We start from the raw sequence: 27,521 nt of genomic DNA on the forward strand, positions 1-27,521 counted from the left end.
AATTGTCTCCAACTCTAGCCAGCTGGAGCCTCCCTTCACCTCCAGCTCTCCACGCCGTCGCCCTCCCTCCCATTTCCGTTCATTGAGATATACTAAAAGAAGTAAATGCAACCTCCCAAATATTGAATACTATTTCCATAAACTTGAATTCTTAATTACTTTTGTATTCTGATATAGTACTCATTTAGGTTTTTCGTTTTTTCTGAAATTTCACACAATTCGGGTTTAGCTTGGTTTTTTATTTTTCGGTGAATTCGGTTTTGGTTCGATTTGTTTGAGCGAAAAAACGATTTTATTTTTTTTGTGATTTTATTGTAATAATAACGCGAAAAAGATTTTGGCGCGAAATGAAATAATGCTTTATAGTCACCGGCTCTGCAACACTAACATCGAAACAAATTGAAGAAGCTAAACTAAATCGACGGAGATGCAGCCAAAGATCAACGCTTTCTTCAGGCCCTCGCCTTCTTACCCACCGAAATCTCCGGATTCATCTCCATTTTCCGTTGATTTATTTGACGCTGTTGCCGGAAAATCAACCGCAGAAACAGAATCCGGTATCTCCAGTAAACGCTCGCATTCTGCTCGTCTAGAAGGGTAATTCTCGTCGTTTGTTTGCATATCACTTGAATTTATCTCGTTTAGATACATTCGATTAATCTATGTGGGTGTTAACCTTCTAAGGGTTTTAATTTGGGGGAATTCAATGAGGTTTTGCACTCTTGCAGTTTTAGCATATTTGTTCTCTGTTTTTTAGTTTTTTTGGGGGGAAGGAAATTTTCTACAACTCTTATAGAATAGGTTAGCAAATGGCCACTATGATTAAAAACGATTTATCTGCAGAGAAACACTTGAGGACAAGCACACCAAATTGAAGCAAGGCAAGAGTAGCCAAGTTCTAAATAAGAAGAGAAATTATGCACAGATGTTCTTAAAAGTTGGACAGTCAGATTTTCTATTGCATACTTGTAAAGTGTGTAGTTTTCAGTATGCTGCTGGTGATGAAGAAGATGAAAAGGTCCACAGAACATTTCACAAGAACTACACCCATGGGTTACCTTTTAAGGTAGTTGTAATTTGTGTTTTCTTTTCATATGCTGCTTGGTTTATAAATGAAATGGGGTATTTATTTTACCGTAAGGGTTGGCGCAATGAAAGAGTTGTAGATGAACTTGACAAGGGGCGCATAATCTTGGTGCAAGATGGTGATCCTCCGTCTCAGTTCAAAAAGGTACTGGATGGATAAAGAGCTTATGTTTGATTTACTCTTCATTTTTGGGAGCTCTAGTGGTTGTGTTGGTATGAATGCAGGTTGAAGATGTTGTGAGGATGATGGAAACAGAGCTTGGAGAGGGGTGGATACTAAATAAGCAGAGTAAGGTATCCAAAATATACTATGCTCTCCAATGCTTAATTCTTCATGATATTAAGAATTAGTAATTGTGTAAGCATCAAGAACAGTGATGGATCTTTTGTTAATTTGGTTATCAATTTTCTTCTCCTTGAAAACAGAATCTCAAAACTTCATATGTAATGCAAAATAACTTCTTGGCATCTAGTTTGCAAGTAGCATGAAACATATGCATTTTGTATGATAACAGGTATATCTATTTATTTCATCGCAAAGAGTATGTGGATGTCTAGTTGCCGAGCCAATAGTAAAGGCCTACAAGTTACTCTCAAGCTCACTGGGTGAAAAAAGTCACCTTCCTGTCAAGGAAAAAAAGAGGACCTCTTCCACCCTTCAATTTGGTGTTGTTAGTCTACAGAGGGAAGTCATAAAAAAGGAACGTTATAAACATCCAGACGAAGGAACTCATGATGGAATGGTTTTGTGCAAGAACGAGGCTGTACCAGCTCTTTGCGGTATTAGAGCCATTTGGGTCTCTCCTTCTAACAGAAGAAAGAACATAGCTAGAAGTTTGCTTGATGCAGCAAGGTAAATTTGTTGTTCTTTCAGTTCTCATGCTATTGTTCATTAGATTAGTTAAAAAGAAAAATATCATAATTCTCAAGTTTCTATCGAAAGAAAACAAGTTATATAACTAAAAGTAAGGGTGATGTTTTGCTTTTTACACCTCAACAAAGCTCTATAAAATGACCAAATCTTCAATATCTTGAATCAACCATCTAATTTTCACTTTTGCTTGTGCATCGCTCTTGATTCTTAAGAATCATAATTTGATATTGATTTTTCTTTGTCACAGGAATAGTTTCTGCACAAGCATGGTTCTCAACCATACAGATTTAGCATTTTCTCAACCAACCACGCTTGGGAAAGCTTTGATGTCCAGCTACACAAGAACAAATTCTTTTTTGGTCTACACGACCACTAATATGGACTAGAGGTTATTTAAATTTTCTTTTTAAGTTATGATCCATTCAAAAGCTTCTTCCAAATCTAGTCTTGCTACTTCCCTTTTTAAGTTTTCCTTCCCAATTTTGTTATATGGTCCTATTTTTCAGTTTTACTGAACAAGGAATATAGATTCTTTGAATGTTGAAAATTGAAATATCTTAGTTTCAACTTTATGATAGTTAGAAAAATCTGTTTGAAATAGTTTGTCGTGTTTGATCAGGTAATGACTTGATAATTTCACAATGAAATGAAGAAATAAATTCCTTTGACCTCTTACTTGTTACTTTACCCTGTGTAGATCACTAATTCTTTAACTGATTTATTCTCAAATTGAACACTATTTAGATGTTTAATGCAGTCAAGGAAGATTCCATGTTCTTATCCTGTTTTTTGTAACTAAAGTAAATTCCAAAGAAATTAATGAGCAAATTTAAAGATTTCGAATATTCCACTGGTTGATACATCGTCGCTGCGTTTTACTACCTATAGAATATTACAAATTACAATTAACAAATATGTGAGGGTTTAAGATCTGAATTAAAATCAATATTCAATAGGCTTATAGGCAGAGTGTTTTGTATTGTTTTTTATTGTGTCTACATTCGAGTTTCAATTTGTGTTCCTAATATTCATAATGTATGTAGTGGTAAATTTATAATGTATCACGAGTGAATTTTTTTTCTTTAATAAATGGGCATTTAATTTAAAAAATATTTTCGAGCTCTCCATTTATTTGAAATATCAGGACTAATTATACAGTGAAAATTCATTCTCCATTTTATGACCATTAGAGGCTAAACTAAGATGAAATTGAGCTTCATTTTCGATGCAATTTTCTGTATGGATAATGGATGGTTTGTAATAAAAGGCGTTACACATTTACCCCAATCAAATATGTTGTCTGTTGAGAGTTGAAACAGGTCATTTTTTTTCTTTAATACTAAGTGAGCATTTAAGTTTTAAAAAAAAACTTTTCGAGGCTCCTTTTATCTGAAGTATGGGAACTTAATATACTGTGAAAAATCTATTCTCCAGTTGCGACATGAGGCGAAGCTACGATGAAACTGAACTTCATTTTCGATGCAATTGTGTATTACCAGATTTTACCTAAAATGTACAGCTTTGAATCCAAAACCTTAGCCCAGTAGGGGAAATTTGACAGCAATAACACTGCCATTATTTAATCTCTGCATCATTACTAAAGAAAGGCCCTTATCGCCTGTGCAATATTTTTTCAATTGGGTTTTCATTTTACTTTTATATAAAATTAGAGTAAAGTTACCCTTTGTCTATTTACCTATGTTCTTCTACCCCATTTTTTGGCTACTAGTCCCGTGTGAAAATGAGGATAATATAGGAAGAATATTTTTTTTTATATTAAGATAAATGAGTCTCAAAATGAGAATTTATTTGATTCTTTCAGTTATACTATCATTATAGTGGAAATCACTATCATTTTGCTATTAAGCTTTTTCTCAATTAGAGGACTGAATCTTATATTTCTTTATTGAAATAAAATGGTTTATCTGCCTAAATATTCTTGAATAGACACTCTTTTATACAAAATCAAAACTAAATAATAGAGAAATACATTTTCTCTTTAAATTTCATTATTCATGACGTAAAGATTATAGTGTGGAGACATCATATCCAAAACTACCGAATCCATCAACCAACAATGAAATAATTATAAAGAAATTATAGGCTATAAGCAAACAAAATGAAAATATACTACTATAGTGTGGATTTTGGAAAAATGGAACACCAAAGACAACTTTGTGAGACGTGGTAAGCGGTACCAAACTAGCAATACACTTGCGTCTGAAAAAACATGGACTTTCTAGTCAAAATACTGAAGGCTGTGGGCATAATCGTCCATCAACATATGCTTACAACAGAGTTGCGATAAAAAAGAGTATAAACAAAATAAATAAATATTTAAAATGAGAAATGTGAATAGACTTATTGCTTGGAGGCCAAGGAATTTCCGCTACTCGGTTCTCTCGAAGCTACTGCACGAACTCTGCGTTTCCTCTTTCTCTATTCCCAAAATACCCCCACCGCCATATTTTAATACCCTTGGCGTCCCACCTCCCATTTTATATATAAGCTCCATATCCACATTTCTCGATCAAAATTCTCTCCCCCTTTTTAATTCAGGCTGACGATATGGTGGAAGGCGGCGGTGGTCCGGCGTTTCCGGTGGTGTTTTTCGACGGCGAGCGGGAGATGAACATCGGAGAGGTCAGAGTCAATCCGACGCTCGAGTACAAGCCGTTTCAACTCATGCTAAGCCAGAAGATCGGGATTTCCCCCAACCAAATCTCCATCTACCTCGTCGACCGGAGGAAGAACCCTAAGTCGCCGTTCTCGGAGGACCGCCGCCGGATTCCGATCACGGGGAAGGTCAACTTCGCTCTAATCTGCCGTCAGAAGGAGTGCTGCTTCCTGGTCGTGCTGAAGAGGTCTAGGAAGTCGAGGAATCGGAGGGAGAAGGCGATGACCGGGCTCGACCTCGCCGACTTACTGCCGGGGAGCGAGTTTCCCCGGCCGGCGATGCATTTGGCGCCGGAAAATCTGATATTGCTCCGGAGAAATCAGCAGGTTCCGTTTCACGAGCGGTTGCAGGGGTTGGGATCTGAGAGAGTGAATTGTGAAATGGCAATGGCGAGGGGGAATTTGGACGCTGCTTATTTCCGGAGTTCGGGTCACAACTCTCCTCCGGGGACGGGTATGGATCTTGGCCCTAATTATGATGATTGGTATGCTTTCCATCATCCTTGGGCAATGATGATGACGAAACCTGAAACTGGTAAAGTGTATTGTGAGGAGTGTGTGAACGCGGAGAAGAATGGGGAAACGCCGTCGTTTCATCCCTGCGCAAACGACGCCGTAGTAACCTGGCTGCCCGCGCCGTTGGGGCCGATTTGTCGGCCGAATAATCCGGCTCCTTGAGGCATGTTCTCTGATACTACACGATTTAGTTTTTCTTTTTATTTACGTTTTAGGATCAGATTCAGAGATGGAATTGGGTGAAGTGGAATTAAGAATTTTTGTGGTTCAATTGGGCATAACACGGAGTGGTTTATACACGTGACCTCCATTCAAGAAATGTGTGAAGGAATTGTGCCAGAGTTTGTTGATTGTTTCGTCAAATCCATAGAAGGTTGGATGTTTTTTGCCGAGAATTGGAATTGAATCTCGGATGAAATTAGGGTTTTAATTCTCATCTTGTCTTGTTTTTCAATTTGTAGAAAGTATTACTAGTAGAAAACAGAGGAAGTAGTAGGGAGGAGGATTCTGTACATTGCCCTCGTTTTGGTGCCTACGTTTGGCCGATGTTGGTAGAAATCTCTCTTATTCCTTTTGTTTTTTTGAATCGTTTTCCCCCAATCATTTTGCTCGATCCATCACTTTTTCGAATTTTAAAAAATAATTAAAATACTAATATTGATTATTGAGCCGGAGTGAGTGAGTTACTAGAAAGTTGGAAATTCTAAATTGATTTGCGCTTTCTAAATGGCCCCACGATTCATGTCAACATGATGGATATTTTTATTTGACAATTCTACCCAACATAGTACTACTCGATTGTGGGATCTTTACCACGAATTTCCATGTCTAAATGAAATTCGTTTTGAGCCAAAAGATTAACTCGTTTTTAATTCTTGCATCGTGAAATTAAGACTTAACATTTCCAAAAACTTCTTTGCGTTTATATTTAAATACTATAAGTGGACTTATTTTTTGCTCCCATTGAAAACACATTGCATATTGTAAGAGATACATGTAACGTATATTTTAGAAAAAATGTAACCACGGTTATCTTTGATAAAATGGTGACCAAATAAATACTACTACCTCCTTATAAATTGTGACTTGCATGAATTTTAATAAATTATTTAATTTTATAAAGAAAATGAGTAAAAAAAGTTAGTAAAGTATAAATTTTATTTTTATATATTACTAGTTTAACGATAGAATGTGAGTTGTAATTTGTTAGTGAAGTAATATGTTGTTCCCTTATTTAAAAAAAATGTACTTCAATGTTGGGCCGTCGAAATGACAAAACATGTCAGGTTTTGACGGAAAGAAATACATATTATAGAATAATGGAAAAAATTAAATTTTGACGGAAAGAAATACATATTATAGAATAGTGGAAAAAATCTATTTAATTGTATTAATCTAAATTTCACCTCAGTATAGTACCTACGTCCAGATTATATACTAACTCATAGGGCTACCTCACTCATATATCAAATCTCATTTTTTTTTCAAAAACTTTTTCAATCATAATGCAAATTCAAATCCATTTTACATTTTTCTACGGAACATCACTCTAATGCCAAAATTTTGTGAGACTAAAAAATGGTGTTAAATTTAAATTTGGTGTAAATGATTAGAGTAAAAATAATTTTTGATATGACATATACTTTTTGAAAAAAAGAGTTTAAGTTTAACTTAAATACTTAAGTAAGATTATCTCCCACCAAAACTCGGAATCGGATCCTCTGTTGTGCCCCTTGGCACAGCAGCAGCTGCTGTGCATTAAACACAGCTTGCAACAAATGAAACGCAGGTATGTTTTGTTCATTCTTTTTATTTCCTTATCCATTCTTTTACAATTTCATTCCTTTTTCATTCTTTTTTGCTTTTCTTTATTTAATTAAATTACAAATGAAGATTTAATATGGGTATTTGTGCCTGAATTAATTGCCGACATAGACATTATTCAACAACTTAAATCTTGCAACTACCATAAATTCATACGAAATCATGTTGTGTAAAAGAAAAGAAAAAAGGAATGAAATTGTAAAAGAATGGAAAAGGAAATAAAAAGAATGAACAAAACATACCTGCGTTTCATTTGTTGCAAGCTGCGTTTAATGCACAGCAGCTGCTGCTGTGCCAAGGGGCACAGCAGAGGATCCGATTCCTTTTTTTGCATTTTTTAACAATGCAGACCCATATTTGGTATACACCATTCACAAATGCAGAACCTTTTTGAAAAATTGCGTTCCAAGTTCCAACCCTACTCTGCGTTGTATTTTTTGGCAGGAGAGAATTAATAAATAGCTTGCCTGCATCGTCGATTGGGCCTTTAAAATCTGTCTTGCTTATTGAATTGATTAAAGTGGGCCTTTAAAATTGGGCTGGTATAATTGGTTTTTCTTATTATAAGATGGGTGATTTAAATGTTTGATAGTTTAGTAATTAAATTATTAAACATTTAATAACTGGGGTAATTTAAAGTATTTGTTAATATATAAATATTATTAAATTATTAATTTATACTACACCTTCCATTCCATAGTAATAGAGTCATTTTACTATTTTGGTACGTTCCAAGTAATAGAGTCATTTCCTTTTAAATAAAAGTCAACACATTTTTTCACACCTACTTTACTCTCTCTTACTTTATTATCTCTTCATCTATCTACCTTTTTCATTTTCCACTTTACTCTCCCTTTACTTAATTCACCTAACACAATTTTTCTTAATCTCCGTGCTAAAAAGAAACGTCTCCATTGCTATGGAATGGAGGGAGTATAAATTACTGAAAAAGTGTTGTGGGGTTAATACTTAATATGTTAAATTAAATTGAAAAAGTATGAAAAGTAATTAAGTGCATATAAAATATTCTTTTAGTTTGAGTTTGGTGTAAATTATTAGAATAAAATTATTGTTCGATGTGATATATATTGGAAAATGGGTTTGAGTTTTATAGTATATCGATGGAGATGGTATAATTACGAATATCCACCTGAATTTTATGACTCCTAAGTCCCAATTACACTAAAAGTCTTGCCACAGTATGCATCAACCAGAACTTCATACCCACCAAATTATAACTGTGTCACCTATATGATTAGGTCGTAATCGATAAAAAAATGTAGAAAGGATGTAATCGATAAAATGATATTATACAGAAAATTAAAAAATTAGTATAAGAAAGATTTATAGTAGATTACAAAGATATAAGAAACTGAAAAATATGTATATGAAAGGTTTATAGAAAACATTAAAATATGGTATTTTAATTAATTAATTATACTTAGATTATGAATTAATTAAATTAGATTAAAGAGATTAAGTTCATTACTCCAATGCCCATGCCGTAGATTGAAAGTAACGATATTTATTGTAGAGAATTAGGGCCCATAGATTACAATATTTTGTGAAGAGAAAATGTGCAAAATTATGTGAGTGAATCCTTGTACGACATAGATAGCCCAAGACTCAGCCCAACAACATAAAGAATATGAGATTCAGCCCAATAAAATCTTAAAACAAGTATAGAAATTATAGAAGACAAGGAAGGATAAGAAATGTTTGAATATATAATCTTCAATGGAACCAACGATTTCATTTCTACAAAGATAATGACAACTCTTGTAACTTTTATCATGGAAAACCATCTACAAAAGCTCGATTACTAACTAATACTACTAAACTAGGAACATATTTCTACAAAGTGACTGATATACAATATAATCATAACTATTGCCATAGAATTCTGAAGCTAATAGTTCATCCAACAATGTGAAGGAACTCTCTCTCGAATGAGGTTTTCCAAAAATATATCAAAATCTCTCTCTAAAGTGAAGGAGGCATGTATACAAGTGGATAAAAATTATTTAGAACTCTTTTCACACTACTGTCTTCGGCCCCTTCAATAAGGGGTCTTTGTTAGGACCGTCGACTAAACATTAATTTGATATTGTCAACTTTGGATCAAAACCGCACGGATTTGTTTTTGGATCGCTCCCTAAAGACCTCAAACTAATTGGAGTTGGACAACGCTTATATACTTCTTCCAACTTTCGTCACTCATCCAATGTGGGATGAGTTTGTACCAACAGTCTTCTGATATAATATTGCGCAGTCTACCTCCAACATCAATGTTCACATAATTTTAGTAAATACTATTCAAGATCATGTTATTGGATATTAGTGATTGCTTTAACAAATTAAGTAATTAAGGTGATGAATCAATAATAACCGGCTCTATAATTCAAAGATTACAATAATAGTTGGATGGAATAGTGTAGAAGAGTAGTTGAACAAAGTTTATCACAAGTTCCTATTATTCTGAAAGCATGATGTTAATGTGACTGCACTAATACCACACATAGTAGATATTTTAGGATCAGTTTGTTTGTAAAACTATGGTTGTGATTTGTTTTTCTAAAGTTAAATTTTATTATGGAAGCTGCCATTTTGTGGGGATATCCTAGCATAGTGTCTCCCCTCCCTAGATTCCTTATCCACCTCGTTTTCCTTCTATTTTCTTCTAAAAATTACTTATTTTCCCTCATTTTTAAAAACTTTTTATATTAATAACAAGTACAAATAAATCCTGTTATTTGCTAGTATTATAGTACTAGCTTTTCCACCTCGTTTTAATTCTAAAAAGGGAACGCCATTTAATCACAGCCCACTATGCTAGTGGCGTGTAATCATCTATGAAGCCGAAACTATATTCTATATTATTAAAGAAACTAGGTTTGCTTTTTACCCAAAATAAGATGCAAGAAAGTATTAAATTTCGAAAAAAGGTAAGCAAAAAGTGCACTGATTATATGTTCATTTAAAGGCCCCTACTACACGAAATAACACGCGTCGTTATTCATGGAATTTTTTTCAACGTGTGGGAGCAAATGCAATTTACTACTTCTATATGAAATAAATGAATATCAATATATGCAATTTTGTTCTTTTTAATTTTTGTTGACTAATTTTATGTCACATATTCATTGACGAAGACTCTCTGCCATGTAACCGGCAAATGTACAAACATTTTCACATGTATACAATAAATTCGAACGTTGTCGTCTCGAAACTTCGAAGTCCATTTGGACGGCTGTTTATTTATTCCACATTGATCAAACGGTAGGCCACAAAGGCAAGACAAAAGGCAAAGCAAATTACTATAAATAACAATAGTAGTAACTAACAAAAAAATTCCATACGTTTCTCTCTTTCACTAAGCATGTGTGTGTGTGTGTGTATTTTCGTGTGCGATATAAAGCCAACAAATGTACTTTTATAACTAGATAGTTAAGAGTGGTAAAAAATCATCATTTGTGCAAATAAAATAAACACATATTGTAACTTGTGTGTGTTTTTTACACTCCCCAATCCCCTGCCCTCATATTTTAAACAAGCACAAAACTTGCTCTATTGAATTTGTTTTCATTGTACTCCTAGTTTTTTCTGTTGGTTATAAATTCATCCCACGTCGGATGAGTGGGGGAAGTTAAAAGATGTGTATAATTATTGTCCAACCCCAATTAGTTTGAGGTCTTTTGGGAGTGACCTAAAAACAAATTTGTGCAGGCTTAACCCAAGGCGGACAATACCAAACTAATGTTGTAGTCGACGGTCCTAACAAGTGGTATCAGAGCCCAAGTGGCTTTGGGTCGGGCCTGGATGAGCTCCATTTAGGGTTGGGCCTTGAAAAACTCGAGTTAGAGTCGGGCCCAGGATGAAAGGGACCCCAAAACCAGTCCGTGTGAACTTGACTCAAAGCGGACAATATCAAACTAATATAACAGTCGATGATCCTAGCATTTACATCGTAAAAATAAATTAAAAACAGTCACTAGACTCACTACTATATGTGGAGTACAATTTGCGTTGCAATTTCATGGTATTTCTGAATTCTGGCCGGGGTTAGTGCATACGAGGATGCAAAGGCATTGTCGGTAGGATAAGCTCGAGCCTTAATTTATTTAATTTTCTGCATAATACTAGTAATAAGAAAACTGTATACTATAATCATTGATAATTTTTAAAAATGGTACTTTTTGTAATCAATATATATTTTTAATATATCTTTAAGCCAAATACTACTACTACATATAGTTATTTATTTCATTTTACGAAATTAAAAGTAGTTACACGTCTAAAGGTTTATAGTAAATTATAAACATGATAATCTATTTAATACTCCATGATCGAACGCATACAGGCTGCCAGTTCCCCAAATGACTGCAATTAATTATTTTATTGTTAAATTTGATTCTTCCATAAGATTCTCCGAATGTGGAGAAAGCTTTTCTCACTTTTCTGTTTTTTTATAATGCTAAACCTGCGGGTATATGTGGATAATATATCATTTTTGTAATCTTTGATTGAAATGGTAAGGTAAACAATACAAATCGAAGCAATATCGACAATTGTAAAATATAACAAATGAATTTTACAAGTGAAACACTACAAAGATCAATAGCTCTTCGCAAACTCCTGAAATGAGTTACAATATACAAAATGTAATTAATAAGAGTACAAATTAATTAAGAACAAGAAAATTCGAATAACATGTGCCCCATGAGACATTAGGTTCCAAACGTTATTTCCTCTAAAGTTCCATGTGACCTTAGCACAATTAGTCAATTGTTTTTAGCTGTGAGTATTTAAAGTTTTCAATAATGTTAGAAATTAGTGACTAGTCATTTCCTTTCCTTAAATAAAGTCACAGCTTTTCATCTAAATTACTCACTACTACTCCTAAAAGATGTGACCTGCTACCAGCCTTCTAGTAGAGCTATTGATACTTCTAGTACTTTAATTATTATTTTTATGCATAAATAAACAAATCATGGTGCTACATAATTTTGTGCTTAAATTTATTAGTATAAATTAAGTTAGTTTAATAAGATAAGTGATGGACGTATACGAATACACAATACACAGGTAGAAGGGCGATTAAACACAGAGTGGGGAAGTCATTATCCGTAAAGAGCGTCCACTCGTTTCCAGCATATCAATATCAATCCTATATTAGTAGTATTAGCAGAGCACCTAAGAATCTTATCACCATCGATCGGCATGTCGGAGAAGTGCAGCCACCACAAGAGCAAGCGGCAGAAGCGCGTGCGCAAGCTGTGCGCGTGCTTCCTCGTGTTCAACTTCATCCTCCTCCTCATCATCCTCATCATCTGGGCCATCCTCCAGCCCAAAAAGCCCCGCTTCCTCCTCCAAGACGCCACCATCTTCGCCCTCAACGTCTCCGCCGCCAACGTCATCTCCACCACCCTCCAGATCACCGTCCTCTCCCGCAACCCCAACTCCAACATCGGCGTCTACTACGACAAGCTCGACGCCTTCGCCACCTACCACAGCCAGCAGATCACCTACTACACCGCCATCCCTCCCGTCTACCAGGGCCACAAGGACCTCAACATCTGGTCTCCCTTCGTCTACGGCAACGACGTCCCTGTCGCCCCTTTCAACGGCCTCGCCCTCGCCCAGGACCAGTCTAACGGCGCCATCAAACTCACCGTTAAACTTGACGCCCGCGTTAAATGGAAGGTCGGATCCTTCGTCTCTGGCCGCTATCACCTCCACGTCTCCTGCCCCGCTTATATCCCGCTTGGAAATAGCAAAGCCAACGGCATCATCGTCGGCGCCGGCGTTAAGTATCAGCTCTCCCAGAGCTGTAGTGTAAGTGTCTGACTCTCACAATCATCACTTTTATTTTATTTTACTTATGTTTTATAATTGAACACACATATTGATGAATGATGAACCACAGGCCGTATTTAATTAAATGTTACGCCGATTTTTATCTTCACTTTTACTTGTATTTCTCCGCTTCTTGCTTTTGTTTACAGAGGAGCACATGATTGTACATTTTGCTTGTGAATAAATTCTGTATATCTATGTAATGACAATTCTGTTTTGTTAATTGTTGATTATGCAATAATTGGTTCTTTGGAAGTGGGTGTTTAGTGGAGGCTAGCTAATTATTAATGAATTAGGAGGCACTTTCTATTATTTCCCTTTGCATACGCTATTGACTGTTGCACTTGCTTCGTCTGCACTCTACTCTCTTTTGATTTAAGTAATGTTTATGAAATTTGATAATATTCGTCACTCTAGTCTCTTGTGATTTAAATAGTGATTTTACAATTTTAGAGTTATTATTCGCAAGTGGTGGTTTTTATGTATAAACACTCTCATGTATGAGCTGTTTATGTGACCAATCCATGTGATTTTCCACCATTTAAAGTTTGTCTACATACCATCACCATCGGTGTGGAAAAAATTATTAGCATCAATTTAGGGTTGTTGAATATAAAGTGATCGTGCTTTAGAGTTGTTGAAAACTGCTCGCAGTCGTAGCTATTTGTTATTCAATTTCAACAGTAACGAGAATAAGACTAAAATAAGAAATTAAAATAAAATGTGGAAGATAATAAAATAAAGAGATTAACATTTTTATTTAAAGGACACGAGAATTGGTTATTTATTTCGTTCTTTTCTTTTTTTATACTCAATAAGTCTACTACACACAAATAGTAGTAGTACTACTAAAATCCTGATGGAACAGACAAATATTAAAATCGAGTTCCTAGACATTTTTCCACACAAGTCTACGTTATAAATAAATACTCCCATTTTAAATTTTATTCATAAAATAAGATACGCATGATAAAAAAAAATATAGACATATTTTGTGACAGAATTAATCATAGCACACAGTGGGTTTCTACTGGGCTGGGTCAGGCTTGGGCCCAGGCCAATTCTAAGTTTACAAAAGGCCCAATTAGAGCATGGTCTAAGTCTAACCACTAAACCCGGTAGAAGTCCGCTCTACTTCACTAGTGGGCCGGCACTTGACAAGTGTAATCCTGCCAGGCTTTAATGATTTTAATCTTTGAATAAGTTGATATTTTGGGAAAATAAGTTGATATTTTAAATAGGGAAAGGCTATTTGGCCACATCATGGCCGGCCACACAAGGGTATAATAGTAATTAAATTTCTAAAATATTAAATATATTAAGTTCAGTTTTGAGTGCTTTAGTGTTTTCACTTAATTGTCATTTTTATAGTATGCATTTACTTATCCGATCACTATTGAATAACTACAAATCTTTAATACATTTATTCATCCTTACTTCTTCGCCGAAGAATAAAAAAGAATAGCTTCTCCACTGGTCTATTCTCACATATCTTTCAAGTATAGCAAATTTCCCAGCTTTTATTCCTTTTCTCATTTCTTCTAAATTTTAGTTTATCTAGCCTATCTCAATTAAATAAAGTGAATATTTCATCACTAGACTCAAGTAAAATAAACTTTTTAAAAAATATTATATTTATTAAAATCAGTCAAAGAGAAATATAAGTAAATAATAGTAATAATATTATTTCATTAAGATAATACGCTCTTTTTTATTCTTATAATGTGATATATTGGTATATATAGTACATTATATTTCTATTTCATACTTTAACATAATTAAATTATTAATCTAGACTATACATTATAAAATACGTTAACACATATTAATCGATTGATTTCCACTTATATTCGATCTCTCGGATTAAATTAATTTTGATTGAACAATTATATTGTTAAATATTTGTCTTAATATATCATAGTAGAATTTAACGAACAATTTTGAATACGGTGAGTCATATATTTAATAAAACAACTTAACAATATTAACTAATGACACTCATTATATACTTATATAACAACCATAATTCGTATAATTTTCAATGTTGTATCATTAATGAAAGTTAAAAAATTAAGCACTAAACCATCAATGAATAAAAAAACAAAAAAAATGTGGTTTTAATTTTTATAAATTTTGTAGAATTGAAAATATGAATAATATTTTTAACATATTAAAATTAAATTAATTATATAAAATAAAACAAATAATACTAAATGTGCATTAAACAATGAAGATGTTCGTATAAGATTCTTACACAAGGCATGTAGCATATCATTTTTCCTTCATTATATATCAATAGTTAGTATTAATAGATTTATTTGAATAATTGATTGTTTCAATTGATTTTGGACTAAATTGAACAATTAAAGGTGCCGATTGATTAGTTGTTATTATTATTGGTATGGTTATGGTTGTTATTATCTTATAATATAGTCATCTAGTTTAATATGATTTCTAACTATATTGAATATGGTATCATAATAAATATATGTATTATTAGATCAATATTAAAATAGTTATTATATAATAATAAATATTAATTAATTCAATACTTCAAAAATAATTAACATCCTTCCAATTTCAAGCTGCCACAGGACACATACAATGCAAAATAATAATGTTATTGAGCAAAGCATTAGTAGGCATCGTAGGTGAATTTTCCGTAGATTGCATTGTATACTGTGTATTTTGCATTATAAAATTTATTTTTACATTATAGATATAGACGGTATATGTTGCAAAATAAATTATCAATAATGAGAAATAAACTATCTATAATATAAATTGTAAGCAAATTTCCACGGATTGCATTATAACTAATTTGCTTTGTACACTATTTATTTGCATTATATTTCCAATCTCAGGTGGAAATACCATTAATCTTTGATTCAATTTTTGTGATTGTGAATTTCAATATATTATAGTATTAAATTCAATTGTATATGATATTGTATTATTGAGTTTGTTTATAACAATGATATTCCTTGCTTTGTAGGACCTTATTGTATCATTTGTACCTTGAAATGATAATTCACATTGTACAATTTACTACTGCTAGTTACTGCTACATCCGTCTAATATTATTACAATTTTTTTGGACTCATCCCAAATTACTTGTACTATTTATATTTTAACAAGAATATATAAAATATTTTCTTATTAAGTGTCCCCTTATTACACTTAAAATACAAATTTAACTGCACAAATTTATTTTAAAGATGTCAATTAATCTCCATCCATCAATTTCATAAATACTTCTATTCGCGGACGGACTAAAATGGAAAAACGAGACTCCTATTCGCAGACAGAGAAAGTACTATATTACTTAATAATAATATATTTTCAATATACCATATATTACTTAATAATAATATATATTCAATATACCATGTTACACTTTTAATATAGGAACAATCTTTCCTCAAAACATTTGAATTAATTTTATATAAAATAATTTTATAGTATAATGTTACATTTATTTTATTTATAAGTTATTTAAATATTAATGTTAAATATAATATAGTTTAAATTATTTCATTTGTAAGTGAATCTAAATACCAGTTATAGAATTTTAATATCATGAATATATTTATATTCTAATTTAAAAGTAGTTATATATAAAAATTAAATAATAATATATTAAAACATAAATAAAAGTACAAAGAAAAGAGAAAAACCCGAAAGAAATAGTATGAAACAAAAGAAACGTACATATACACAATTCAATATTTCCAAGATTATTTATTAATTGTACTCTACCCCCTATTTATGCACAAGGTTAAAACAAGGTTAAAACAGTCTTAGAAAAATGATACTTTTAAGATGACCTACCTTCAAGTAAATTAGCATTAAATGTACAGATTTTTATTAATATTTTATTTTTATGACTGGCCACATTATAGCCATTTAGCATCACTCTTTTAAATAAGTTGATATTTTAGGAAATAAACTGTAGTTCAATTCATCTTGAGGGCATTGACAATGCAGCCTCGTCCGGATTGGCCGCTAGGTGGGGCTGCATTCATTGGCAGATCTAGACTCCAAAAATGGAGGGGCGAAATTTAATATTTTCAATATTAATATCATTTAATATTATTTTTTATAATAAAATAAATAATATTATTATTTATATTCAAGTAGTACTAGCTTTGTTATAAAAATAAACATGCATTAGCTTGCATATATGTATCATTCCTATAAAAAATATGAAATCATTGTAAATATTACTTAGTATATGTTAGCACAACGGTGGACGAGGGGGCCCGGAGGTGGCATCTAAGCAACAAGCTCCCCCAAGTGCAAAACGGTCATGCTGATGTTTTGGATGAATGATAATGCTCCTTCTCGGCCCCAAATCGCCTCTTTTTCCAAACCCCCCGTAATTTACCGAGGACAACATGTGTTTCACCTCTTCTCATCATCCTCCCTCGAGTTTGGGGATCTCTTAACATCTTTGGTACCCCGATTGGACAAAAAACCATATCCCCATTTAAACGAACGGTCTGAAATACGGGGGATAAGCTTTTTACATTTGGGTGATGGAAATAAATTCATATTGCTCGGATTGGGTTTTTCCCTTTGGTTTGCCCCAATCCCCTCTAGGACTTTTTACATAATCTTTTTCCTTTTGCCCAAAATTTCCAAAAATTTGTTGAGTGTATCTCGGGCCAAAAGCCAAGCCAATTTTCACTTTTTTTTTGTTTGGTGGAGAGGGGTTCCCAAATTTCTAAAGGCACACTTGATGGTGGTCTATATCACTTTTATTCCCCCGGAAAAACATCCCCAAAGTATCAATCAAGAAATTTTTCCTTTTTTTCAAAATAAGACCCAAAGTGGTTCTCCAAACTTCATTTCCCTTTCTATTATTACCCTTTTTGTTTTAGTTCCACTCAGCTTAGATTTTGGCCCGGTTTGGCCCGGCATTGATGGAAAAGGCTCTTAACATTGTAATTTTCCCCTTTTCATCAATGAAAACTCAATTTTTTTTCGTCGGCAAAAATATAGTTTCCCCCTTAGGGATTCCATTATAACACTCAAACCTCTTGAGCATTCAGGTGATGTGGGGGCCCTTTTATTATTTCAAGAAATGGATTCAAATATTAGGGATTTTTAATCATCTATAGAATACTTGGTTATTTTTGTTGGTCAAAGGAGAAGTTGAAAAGTTTTAAAAAATTTTAAAGTTATGGTAAAATTGGTTTGACCAAATTTAAGATCTTGGAGGATTAGGGGAGTTCCAAGGGTTTATCAAAGTTTTAGGGGAAAATGGGAATTATACAAAGTATCATGTCCTATTCCCCGAACGGCTTTGGGAAAAAAGATAAAACGTTGTTGAAATGGGGTTAGCTTTCAGTCAACTCTTCAAATCATTTTGGGATGATGCCTTTTTTATCCCTTAAAACATAAATAGACTTCCAATCCTTTTGCCTTCCCCCTTTCCTTTTTAATCACTCTTAAACAAAAACCAAATTATCTTGAACTCAAGCCTTTTGGTTGCCTCTGTTATCCTTTCATCAGGTCATATAACAAGCATAAACTTGACTTTGGTTGCCCCTCCTTTTTTGGGTACGTTTGTCACCAAAAAGGGTACAAAAATCTTCTTTTAAACTCATTGTTACCCCAGATGTTGTATTTGATGACCTTTTTTCCCCATAATACCCCTTTCATTCCCCCTTCTCCTCATCGATCTCCCCATACAAATAGTTACCGGTTCTTTCTTAAAAACCCACCCTAAAATCCCGGTTTTTTCCCTTTCCCCCCCAAATTTGCACGGGCCCATCTTCTCTCCATTTGTAAAAATTCCAGGCTCTGAATCTCCCCTCCCATCTTCCTCATCATCTACTGCCCCATTACCCATTGATCCACCTTCAACTTCTTTAGATCCAGTTTCTGATGTTGTCAAACCTTGTCATCAGATGACTACTAAAAGGGAAATTTTAAACCAAAAACACCCTTTTTGGGGTTGTATCCCAAAATCACCCTTTTGCTCTTTAATCCCTATTTGGAAGGGCTTTTGAAGAATTTCTTAAACTTGAAAAAAACCCGGATTTTGACTAAAATTTTTGGAGAATCGATAGGAAATCATGGATTTTTGGGATTAAAAAAAATCGGTGGGATATTGCAAAACATAAACTAGTTGGTAGCACAAGGTTTTTTTCAAAAGCCGGTTTTGACTTTCCGAGACATTCGTCCGGGAGTTAAAAAACCATCGATTATCTTTATCGCTGCCATATGGTTGGAATATTACTCATCGATGTTAACAATGTTCTTTCATGGTGATTTGAAAAAGGATATCTTTTGAGGGGCCATTAGGATTTGAGCAAAAGGGGATCCCACCGATGCAAATTAAATAAAGTTCGTATGGTTGCGGGTCAAGATCTTGGTTTTCAAAAAGCCTGCTCTTTTGGTTTTTGGTTTTTTCCCAAACTAAAATGACCATCCTTGTTTTTTATTTGTGGAAAAGAGGTTTATCTTTTAATCTATGTTGATGATATCTCATCCGCTCCTCTACATCCCTTTTTAAACAAGAATTTCTTCCCAATTTTTTTTGAAAGATCTAGGGGGGAAATCAAACATTTCTTGGGTGTTGGGTGGTCTTACCAAAGGGCTTCAGAGCCAAGGATCTTTTTCGGGGGCTATTGGAAAAAGTCAAAAGTTTATTCAAAAACCCTTCCCCCACTGCACCTTCCAAAAAATAAGGAGTCCTTTCTTAGATGGAAAATTGTATAGAAGCCCTTAGCATTACGATACTCGATCACCGGACAAAAACGGTTTCCTAAACAAAGTAAGTCAACATGGCTTCTTCCCGATTCTCATTGGAAACGAAAGGATACTTTTATTATTGGAACAATGGTATCCTTATGCAAAAATCGAAACAAATTGGGGGCTTTCATTCGGTGCGAGAATGGATGATAAAAGGGCGTTTGGGGTTTTTTATATTTCGGGAAAAAATCTTGTATCTTGGTGTTCAAAGGGAGGGTGTCAGATCAGAAAGGCAGTATAGAAGCCTTTGCTCAAGGGGGGTCAGGGGTAAAGTCTTTACTTTATGAAATTCAAGTGAAATTTAATTTTTCCGGGTAGATAATGAGACAAGCATTGCAAAACCCTGTTCTACATCTAGAAACAAAACATATCGGGACATCCATTTGTGAAAATGGGTAAAAGAAAAAAGGTGGGAAACCGGGTATGTTCCAAATTGGCAAAATTAAAATGTCTTACTAAAGCCAAATTTTTAAATTTTCTCGCCTTCACGGGTTTTAAGGAATGTTAATAAAAGTGGGAGGAAAAAAATTAGTGGAATAGGGGTCTCACTTGTATATTTTAGTTTTAAATGAAATGTGAGTGGAATGAGTTAGTGGAAGGTGGGACCCTATTACCATTTATGGTAAAAGTGAACCGGGACTCCTATTCGCGGACGGAGGGAGTAAAAAACTAGTATAAGTCATAGTAGTAATTATTCGGAGAGGTTTGTGTTAAAATGACAACACCTCTTAAAGTGACACCGTGACACCACATATATAGCAATATTATAAACGCTACACAGCAATATTCAATACGCTACACATGAATCTATAGATTGCTGTCTAGCGTGTTGGATATTGCTATCCGACAAAAATTGTTGTATAGTGTATAAAATATTGCTGGCCGTTTTTTTTATCCTTGGACATTTTTTTATTGCCACATGACAGATGATTATTCGTCTACGTGTACAAATGATTGGCTAGGAATGGTGGTATGGTGTTACTTTAAGAGGTGGTGGCACCCTAACACTCCCCCTATTTAGATTTCATAAATATTTAAAATATTTATTTTATTACATAGAGAATAAGATGTAATATGGATCACAAATTATAAATATTTAGGAAAAAAAAATAAACATAATATTAAAAATAATTTTAACTAGAAAATATATTTAACAAAATAATATATGCAAATCAGTGATAGTTTAGATTTCATAAAGTATTTAAAGGTTTTATTTTGATAATAAGAAGAAATATGAATTGATAAAATAAAAAAAAAAGTAAAGAATGGAAAAAAAATATGTTCTTGTGAAGGGTTGAACGTTAGAGCTCTTAGTTAAAAATCCAATAACTAAACTATTAGACTACTATATTTAGTATGATATTTGTTGAAAACAAATGTATTTCTACATTCCACTGAGGGGGCGGATATGCTATTTTAGGCTCGAATGAAGGAAAAATTTAGGCTCTTCGAACGGCCGGTAGGGGTGAACCCCCCCCGATCCGCTAGTGGCTGCATTGAAACTCCTCTCACCCATATATGGTCGCCCGACAAACAACCCCAATCCCCGCTGAAACGCCGCCGCCGCGCAGCACTTGTGGACAGGGGCGGATGTACATGTTATTAGGGGCAATTTCCCCAACTCATGTTTTTCATCCCATGTATTTATATACCTATTTTAAATTAATTTCTTTTAATTTTCTACTAAATGCCCCTCCTCAAAATTTTAAAATCCTTCATATGTAAATAGGGCTGTCAATTTTTGATACGACACGATAACACGACACGAACCGTCATGAAATTAATGGGTTTGGGTCAAAGCTTATCGTGTTCGTGTCCTTATCGGGTCGACCCATTAAGGACACGAAAAATTCGTGTCGGGTTCGTGTTATCCGTTAACAATGCGTGTTCGTGTTATCCGTTAACACATAATATTTTAATATTATTATTCTTATTAACACATAATATTTTAATATTATTATTCTTATTATTTTCATTTTTCAATACTTATTTTCGTGTCATTAATGGGTTCGTGTCGTGTTGACCCGAAACGGTTCGTGTCGTTAATGGGTTCGTGTCGTGTTCGTGTCTGAGGGTAGCGGGTCGTGTTCGTGTTCGTGTTTGAGGTTTTCTTAACGGGTCGTGTTCGTGTTTGTTGTTATCGTGTTCGTGTCGTTATCGTGTCGACACGATAACGACCCGACACGCACGATTTGCCACCCCTATATGTAAAATTGTCCCATTTTCTACAAATTCCTAGTTCCGCCCCTGCTTGGAAGCATTACAGCTACAGCGGCTGCTATGCGATTTAAAACCTTTTGTTATATTTTTTTTTGTTAATTTAGTATATATTGCTTTCAATTCATTTATATATCTACAAATTTTTAAGAAATAGATCTAAGTGCTCGAGTAGTGTTCATGGCTATGCATACACAATGGGTGAGATCCGAGCGATTCATTAACTTACTTTATTCTAAAGAAATACTCCCTCCGTTCCAAGATATTAGACTCGTATACCACTTTGGGGTGTCCCCACATATTTGACTCATTTCTATTTATGGTAAAAATTTACTTTATTACCAACTCCACTTACACCACTAAAAAACACCTCCTAAATTTCTATGCCCAAAAAAAGTGGGTCTAATATCTTGGGACGGAGGGAGTACTCCATAGTTCATACCATTCATTTGACCAAGGCGGTGCTATGGACACTTCTCATTTGTTGAAGGTTGGGAGTGGCCGCCTTAGGGCTGACAATTTTTGGCACGATACGATAACAAGACACGAATCCGCACAAAATTAATGCATATGTGTGAAAGCTTATTGGGTTTGTGTCCTTATCGTGTCGACACGATAACGACTCGTGTTCGTGTTACACGTTAAGAAATACGGCGATGGATCCCCTGCTGTGTAGTGAAAACACAGCACCATGCTGTGCCCCAGAAACGACGGCGTTTCATGTTCACTGCCTCTTTTCTTTCTTTTCTTGTTTACGTGAGTTTTATTTAATAAACTTTAATTGGAATCCAACAACGCCGCATTCTTAGTAGTAGTGTTTTAATATTTCTTTTCTTTCTTTACTTGTAGCAATATCTACTCCCCTGGAACCAACTGCGCTAAGTCCATGCGGGCTCTTTTCTTTCTTTACTAGTTGTTCATTTTGTATGATAATTTAATCTTTAATTAATTATTTTATTGATACATTTTTATAAAACTAAAATAAAAGCCAGCTTAATAATGTCTGTCAAAACTATTTTTTTTTAAATATACCAAAAATCTAAACTAAACTATAATTTGAGATTAAAAATTTATGGAATTAGGACTGATTATATTACAGTAAAGGACCGATATGGACTTCTATTTGTTGACAAATTTTAATTACTCTCCAAATTAAGTATTACCAAATTTAATCTTAGGACTAATATTTATATAAATAAAAATAATTGCAATAGATTTTTAAAAATACACTATTCTAACATATGGACTTCTATTGTTTGATAAATTTAATTATTCTCTTAAGTACTATCGTCAAATTTAATTAATTAACCTTAAGACTGATATTTTGCTATATAAACAGAAAAATTGCAAAAGTTATTTTAGTTTTATAAAAATGTATCAATAAAATAACTAATTAAAGATTAAATTATCATACAAAATGAACAACTAATGAAGAAAAGAAATACTATTAAAATACTACTACTAAGAATGCAGCGTTGTTGGCTTCCAATAAAGTTTACTCCCTCCGTCCCTTATTAGGAGTCACTCTTTGACCGGGCACGGATTTTAAGAAATGTAATGAAAAGTTGGTTGAAAAAGTTAGTGGAATGTGAGACCCATTTTTTTATATTGGTTTTATAATAAAATGTGAGTGAGTTGAGTTAGTGGAATGTGGGACCTACTTACTATTTATGGTAAAAATGAAGTGTGACTCTTAATTGGAGACAGCCGAAATGGAAAAGTGTGACTCTTAATGGGGGACGGAGGGAGTATTAAATAAAACTCACGTAAACAAGAAAAGAAAGAAAAGAAGCGGTGAACATGAAACGCCGTCGTTTCTAGGGCACAGCATGGTGCTGTGTTTTCACTACACAGCAGGGGATCCATCTCCTAAGAAATACTCTCTCGAGTCCCACTTTAGGAGTCCCGGTTGAGTTCGGCACAAGTTTTAAGAAATGTAAAGGAAAGTTGGTGAAAAAGATAGTGGAATGTGGGTCCTACTTTTTTATATTAGTTTTATAATAAAATGTGAGTGAAAAAAGGTTAGTGGAATGTGGGGCCTAATACCATTTATGGAATATTCCAACCGGGATTCCTAAAGTGGGACACCAAAAAATAGTAAACCGGGACTCCTAAAGTGGGACGGATGGAGTAATATTAATATATTATAATATTATTATTTATTTATTTATTTTAAAATTGAAATTAGGTTTAGTCAATGGAGCACTTAGTATTAGCGTGAAAATAGATTTTTCATTTTTCATTCTAAATCATATTTTAAATCAATCAAGTAGTATTATTATAGTGTCGTTATTGTGTCGTGTCATATATATGTTGTTATCGTGTCGTGTTGACCCGAAGTCGTTCGTGTCGTGTTCGTGTCTGAGGGCAGCGGGTCGTGTTCGTGTTCGTGTAGAGTTTTCTTAACAGGTTATGTTCGTGTTTGTTGTTATTGTGTTGTGCCGTTATCGTGTCGACACGATAATGACACAACATGCACGATTTGCCGCCCCTAGTCCACCTATGATGGATGAGTTTGAGTTAAAAAATAAAAAATTGTCATATTCAAGAATTAAATTACTTTTGTTCATTAATTTCTATTTCAGATAGTGAAGAATAAATCGTACTACTTGAAACCTTATTATATGTACAATTGAGTATTCAACAGTTTGGTTGTGTTTTTCATCGTCCGGTTACGTTGGCGGTACGACATCGTTTTCTTTCCGTTGAGAATTAGACTCTCTTCTCTCTCCACCATTATTGATTTCGTCAACTTGCGCCGCAGGAAATTCAAAATTTAATTTTTTAGAGTAACGTAGAAGTCCATTCTCAACGGGCAACATTTAACAATTTGTGACCGTTTCTTCGTCACTCAACGGTCACTTAATTATCACCACTTAATTAGTATCTAATCCCAATTCATAAAAGTCAACATAATAATCTAACAAAACAAAGAACACTTATCTGGATAATAAATTCTTTATTTATTCACAAACCAGTACTGAGAAGATACCAACAAAAATCAAAACGAGAATAATGTGTATCAAAAGTCGATAAAAAAAAAGAAAGAATAATAGCACTAACAATAAGATGAAGTAATCATGAAACAATGAAAAGACGCTCAACGCCAATCGAAATCGCACCTCGTGGGCTCGTAAGCCCCCCCTGAGACCGTCCCGTTTGAACTCAACGGAATGTCCAGATCGCAATCGATCTTCGGCTTCACTCTGGTGGATTTCACAAACCAAAACTTGAGTCTGATCCGCAGATACAGCTTGATGTCGATGTCGTACCTGCCGGCGCTCAGATCTTCGTTGTATTTCGACATCTCTTTGGCTCCGAGCGGCACCAATTGCGATCCTTTGAACTCGGCGCTGACATTGCTGGTGTTTTTCTTCCCCTGATAGAACTTCTGCAGGTCGACGGTGTGGAATCGCTGGCCTTGGTAGAAAGCCCTAGCCTCGATCCGGTCGTAGTAGATGCCGATTCGCTTGTTCGGGTTGCGAATCGTCAGATTCAGCGCCAGATTGTAGTGGAGGGTGTTGTTGCGGATGTTGAACTCGGTGAGCGAGGCCTCGTTGACATGGAATTTGACGGTGTTGGGGCGGAAAACCAGCCAGAACACGAGGACGACGATTCCGACGATGATGAGGATGGTGAAGAGGATCTGGCAGATGCAGGTGCAGAGGCAGTTCATGAGGCAGCCGCAGCAGCAGGAGAAGGGGTTACAGCAACATCCACCTCCGTCGCGGCCAGGGCGGTAGTATTTTTTCGACGATTTCGACGGCGGAGGAATGGAGGGGCCGTAGTAGGCCCCATTCAGGTGCGGCTCTCCCATTGGTTGAAGAGTGGTTGGAACAGATATTTCTGAGAGAGAGAAAAAAAAGGGTGAAATCTGATTTTAAAAAAAGTGGTATGCGTAGACATATATATACACTTTTTATACGTACACGTTGGGATGGGTATTTGTGTGTGAAGAGGAGAATTAGTAAAAGGGGAACGGAATAGTGATGCAGATGGAAAACAAGTAACACGCGGCAACACGCTATTGGTGTGGGGTTAATTTGGGTTATAATAATATGTGAAAACGCGGTCGCTTGATGAAAATTAAGGGCTACTTACCCAAACGATGCTGCTTGGAAATTTCTTCCACATTGACTTGATGATACCTTTCAATTTAATTATACGCGGCAGCGTATCCAATATCCATTGCGTTCATCCTATCATTGATTTTTGTAAATCTTATGCTATTTTATGTACATTATACTAATAAATTTTAATTCTTTATACCATATTCGGTGTTATTTTTTGAAGTCTCGGTCTTTCTATAATTATCCCGATTATTTATTGTTCAACTGCTCTGTTTTATATTATATTTATTAAAATTTTAGTACTATTAATTATTAATTGGAGTAAATTGTTTTATTGTTAGGAATTTAATTAGTATTTCTGATGCTTAGATTTGCATTACTTTTTTGTCAACAACCATTAACTATGATTCAGTCTTAAATGTTTAGCGCGTACTATTATTTATGGTTATTACCTTTTACTATTTGTTGTTATAATTATCTTTAATTTTACTTCCTCATTCTTGAATTCATTCAATGAATCCTGACATGATACATTAAAATTATTAATCAATGTTTTTTTCGAAATATACAAATGAGCTCATAAAATCATATAGACAGTGGGCAGAAAACTTTTTCTATTGTTTGTCTTATTTATATGTATAAAATGCTAATTATGTGAACTTAAAATATGAAGTATGAATTTAGGGTTGGGTCGGTGTACTTATCGAGAATACCATACCGTATATCGTACTAAAAACTATAGCATGGCATAACATTATACTGATACCATACTGAATTTTCGTTATACCATATTGCGGTATACCAAAATTTCGGTATGATTATTTTTTTATACCGTTACCAAACCGTTATTGCGGTATGCAAAATTTCACAGTATACCGTAATATCATTATGCAAAACAAAATCTAGTATTTTATACATAAAATATTTAAAAGTAAAATTTTGGAGATTTTATCTTTTTAATTCTATTTTATATATAAAATATAGTATTAAATATAATGTAATATATGCAGTAATTAGTACTCGTATATAATATTTCAGCATATGCCGATTTTTTTGTATGCATCGAGGATTCGGTATACTGCGGTATATCGAATCTACGGTATATACCGAATATTCGGTGTACCACAGTATACCGCAGTATATGAAAATTGATACTGTTACTGTACTAAAAATTGTGGTATACCAAAAAATCGATATTTTCGTAAAAGTACGTGCGGTATTTCAATATTTTTCCCCACCTCTATTGTTTATCTGAAATATTTTGACTAGTCAATATTTCCAAAAATAGAATACTCCTTCCGTCCAAAAAAAATAGAGCACAATTATCATTTTTTGCCGTCCACAAAAAATAGAGCACATTCATTTATAGAAAGTTTTCAACAAATAACATTCCACTAACACTACTTCTCACTTACTTTTTCTCCTTCTCTCTTACCCTTTTCCCCTTCTCTCTTACTTTACCGATTGTACATTAAAACCTGTGTCATACACAAATTGCTCACTTACTTTTTCTCCTTTTCTCTTACCCTTTTTCCCTTTCTCTCTTACTTTACCAATTGTACATTAAAACCTGTGTCATACACAAATTGCTCTATTTTTTTTGGACAGATGGAATATTAAATATGATTAGTAAGCAGTAA

General features: G+C 34.0%; 4 protein-coding genes across 6 annotated transcripts; 3 read left to right on the top strand and 1 right to left on the bottom strand.

The window, feature by feature from the left end:
• Positions 1-130: 130 nt before the first annotated feature.
• Positions 131-2,527, top strand: LOC125223886 (protein CHROMOSOME TRANSMISSION FIDELITY 7). The gene is made up of 6 exons (XM_048127197.1): positions 131-597; positions 844-1,066; positions 1,142-1,231; positions 1,312-1,380; positions 1,602-1,939; positions 2,208-2,527. The coding sequence occupies exons 1-6, from the start codon at positions 428-430 to the stop codon at positions 2,344-2,346; spliced, it is 1,029 nt and encodes a 342-aa protein (XP_047983154.1). The 5' UTR covers positions 131-427; the 3' UTR covers positions 2,347-2,527.
• Positions 2,528-4,482: 1,955 nt separating this feature from the next.
• On the top strand, positions 4,483-5,738 carry LOC125185164. Of its 3 annotated transcripts, none has more exons than XM_048081659.1 (2): positions 4,483-5,315; positions 5,614-5,738. In XM_048081659.1, the coding sequence occupies exon 1, from the start codon at positions 4,529-4,531 to the stop codon at positions 5,312-5,314; it is 786 nt and encodes a 261-aa protein (XP_047937616.1). In that variant the 5' UTR covers positions 4,483-4,528; the 3' UTR covers position 5,315; positions 5,614-5,738. The 3 variants fall into 3 exon arrangements, 2 of the variants coding, with proteins under 2 accessions (XP_047937616.1, XP_047937617.1); XM_048081660.1 differs by having other exon boundaries at positions 4,483-5,090; positions 5,178-5,738; XR_007170074.1 differs by having other exon boundaries at positions 4,484-5,525.
• A 6,334-nt stretch (positions 5,739-12,072) lies between these two features.
• LOC125218139 (NDR1/HIN1-like protein 1) lies at positions 12,073-13,055 on the top strand. The gene has a single exon (XM_048119744.1). The coding sequence runs from the start codon at positions 12,197-12,199 to the stop codon at positions 12,821-12,823; it is 627 nt and encodes a 208-aa protein (XP_047975701.1). The 5' UTR covers positions 12,073-12,196; the 3' UTR covers positions 12,824-13,055.
• Positions 13,056-24,755: 11,700 nt separating this feature from the next.
• Positions 24,756-25,699, bottom strand: LOC125218660 (NDR1/HIN1-like protein 3). Its single transcript, XM_048120376.1, has one exon. The coding sequence runs from the start codon at positions 25,626-25,628 to the stop codon at positions 24,912-24,914; it is 717 nt and encodes a 238-aa protein (XP_047976333.1). The 5' UTR covers positions 25,629-25,699; the 3' UTR covers positions 24,756-24,911.
• Between the last annotated feature and the right edge of the window lie 1,822 nt (positions 25,700-27,521).

This window comes from Salvia hispanica, chromosome 4 (genome assembly GCF_023119035.1).
Source record: "Salvia hispanica cultivar TCC Black 2014 chromosome 4, UniMelb_Shisp_WGS_1.0, whole genome shotgun sequence".
NCBI classification, from domain to species: Eukaryota; Viridiplantae; Streptophyta; class Magnoliopsida; order Lamiales; family Lamiaceae; genus Salvia; species Salvia hispanica.

Bases quoted from the DNA above. Each gene is read 5' to 3' on its own strand.
- LOC125223886 (XM_048127197.1), top strand. From the start codon at position 428: ATGCAGCCAAAGATCAACGCTTTCTTCAGGCCCTCGCCTTCTTACCCA. The intron at 598-843 runs GTAATTCTCGTC...ATTTATCTGCAG, and splicing joins CATTCTGCTCGTCTAGAAGG to AGAAACACTTGAGGACAAGC. The intron at 1,232-1,311 runs GTACTGGATGGA...GTATGAATGCAG, and splicing joins CTCCGTCTCAGTTCAAAAAG to GTTGAAGATGTTGTGAGGAT.
- LOC125185164 (XM_048081659.1), top strand. From the start codon at position 4,529: ATGGTGGAAGGCGGCGGTGGTCCGGCGTTTCCGGTGGTGTTTTTCGAC.
- LOC125218139 (XM_048119744.1), top strand. From the start codon at position 12,197: ATGTCGGAGAAGTGCAGCCACCACAAGAGCAAGCGGCAGAAGCGCGTG.
- LOC125218660 (XM_048120376.1), bottom strand. From the start codon at position 25,628: ATGGGAGAGCCGCACCTGAATGGGGCCTACTACGGCCCCTCCATTCCT.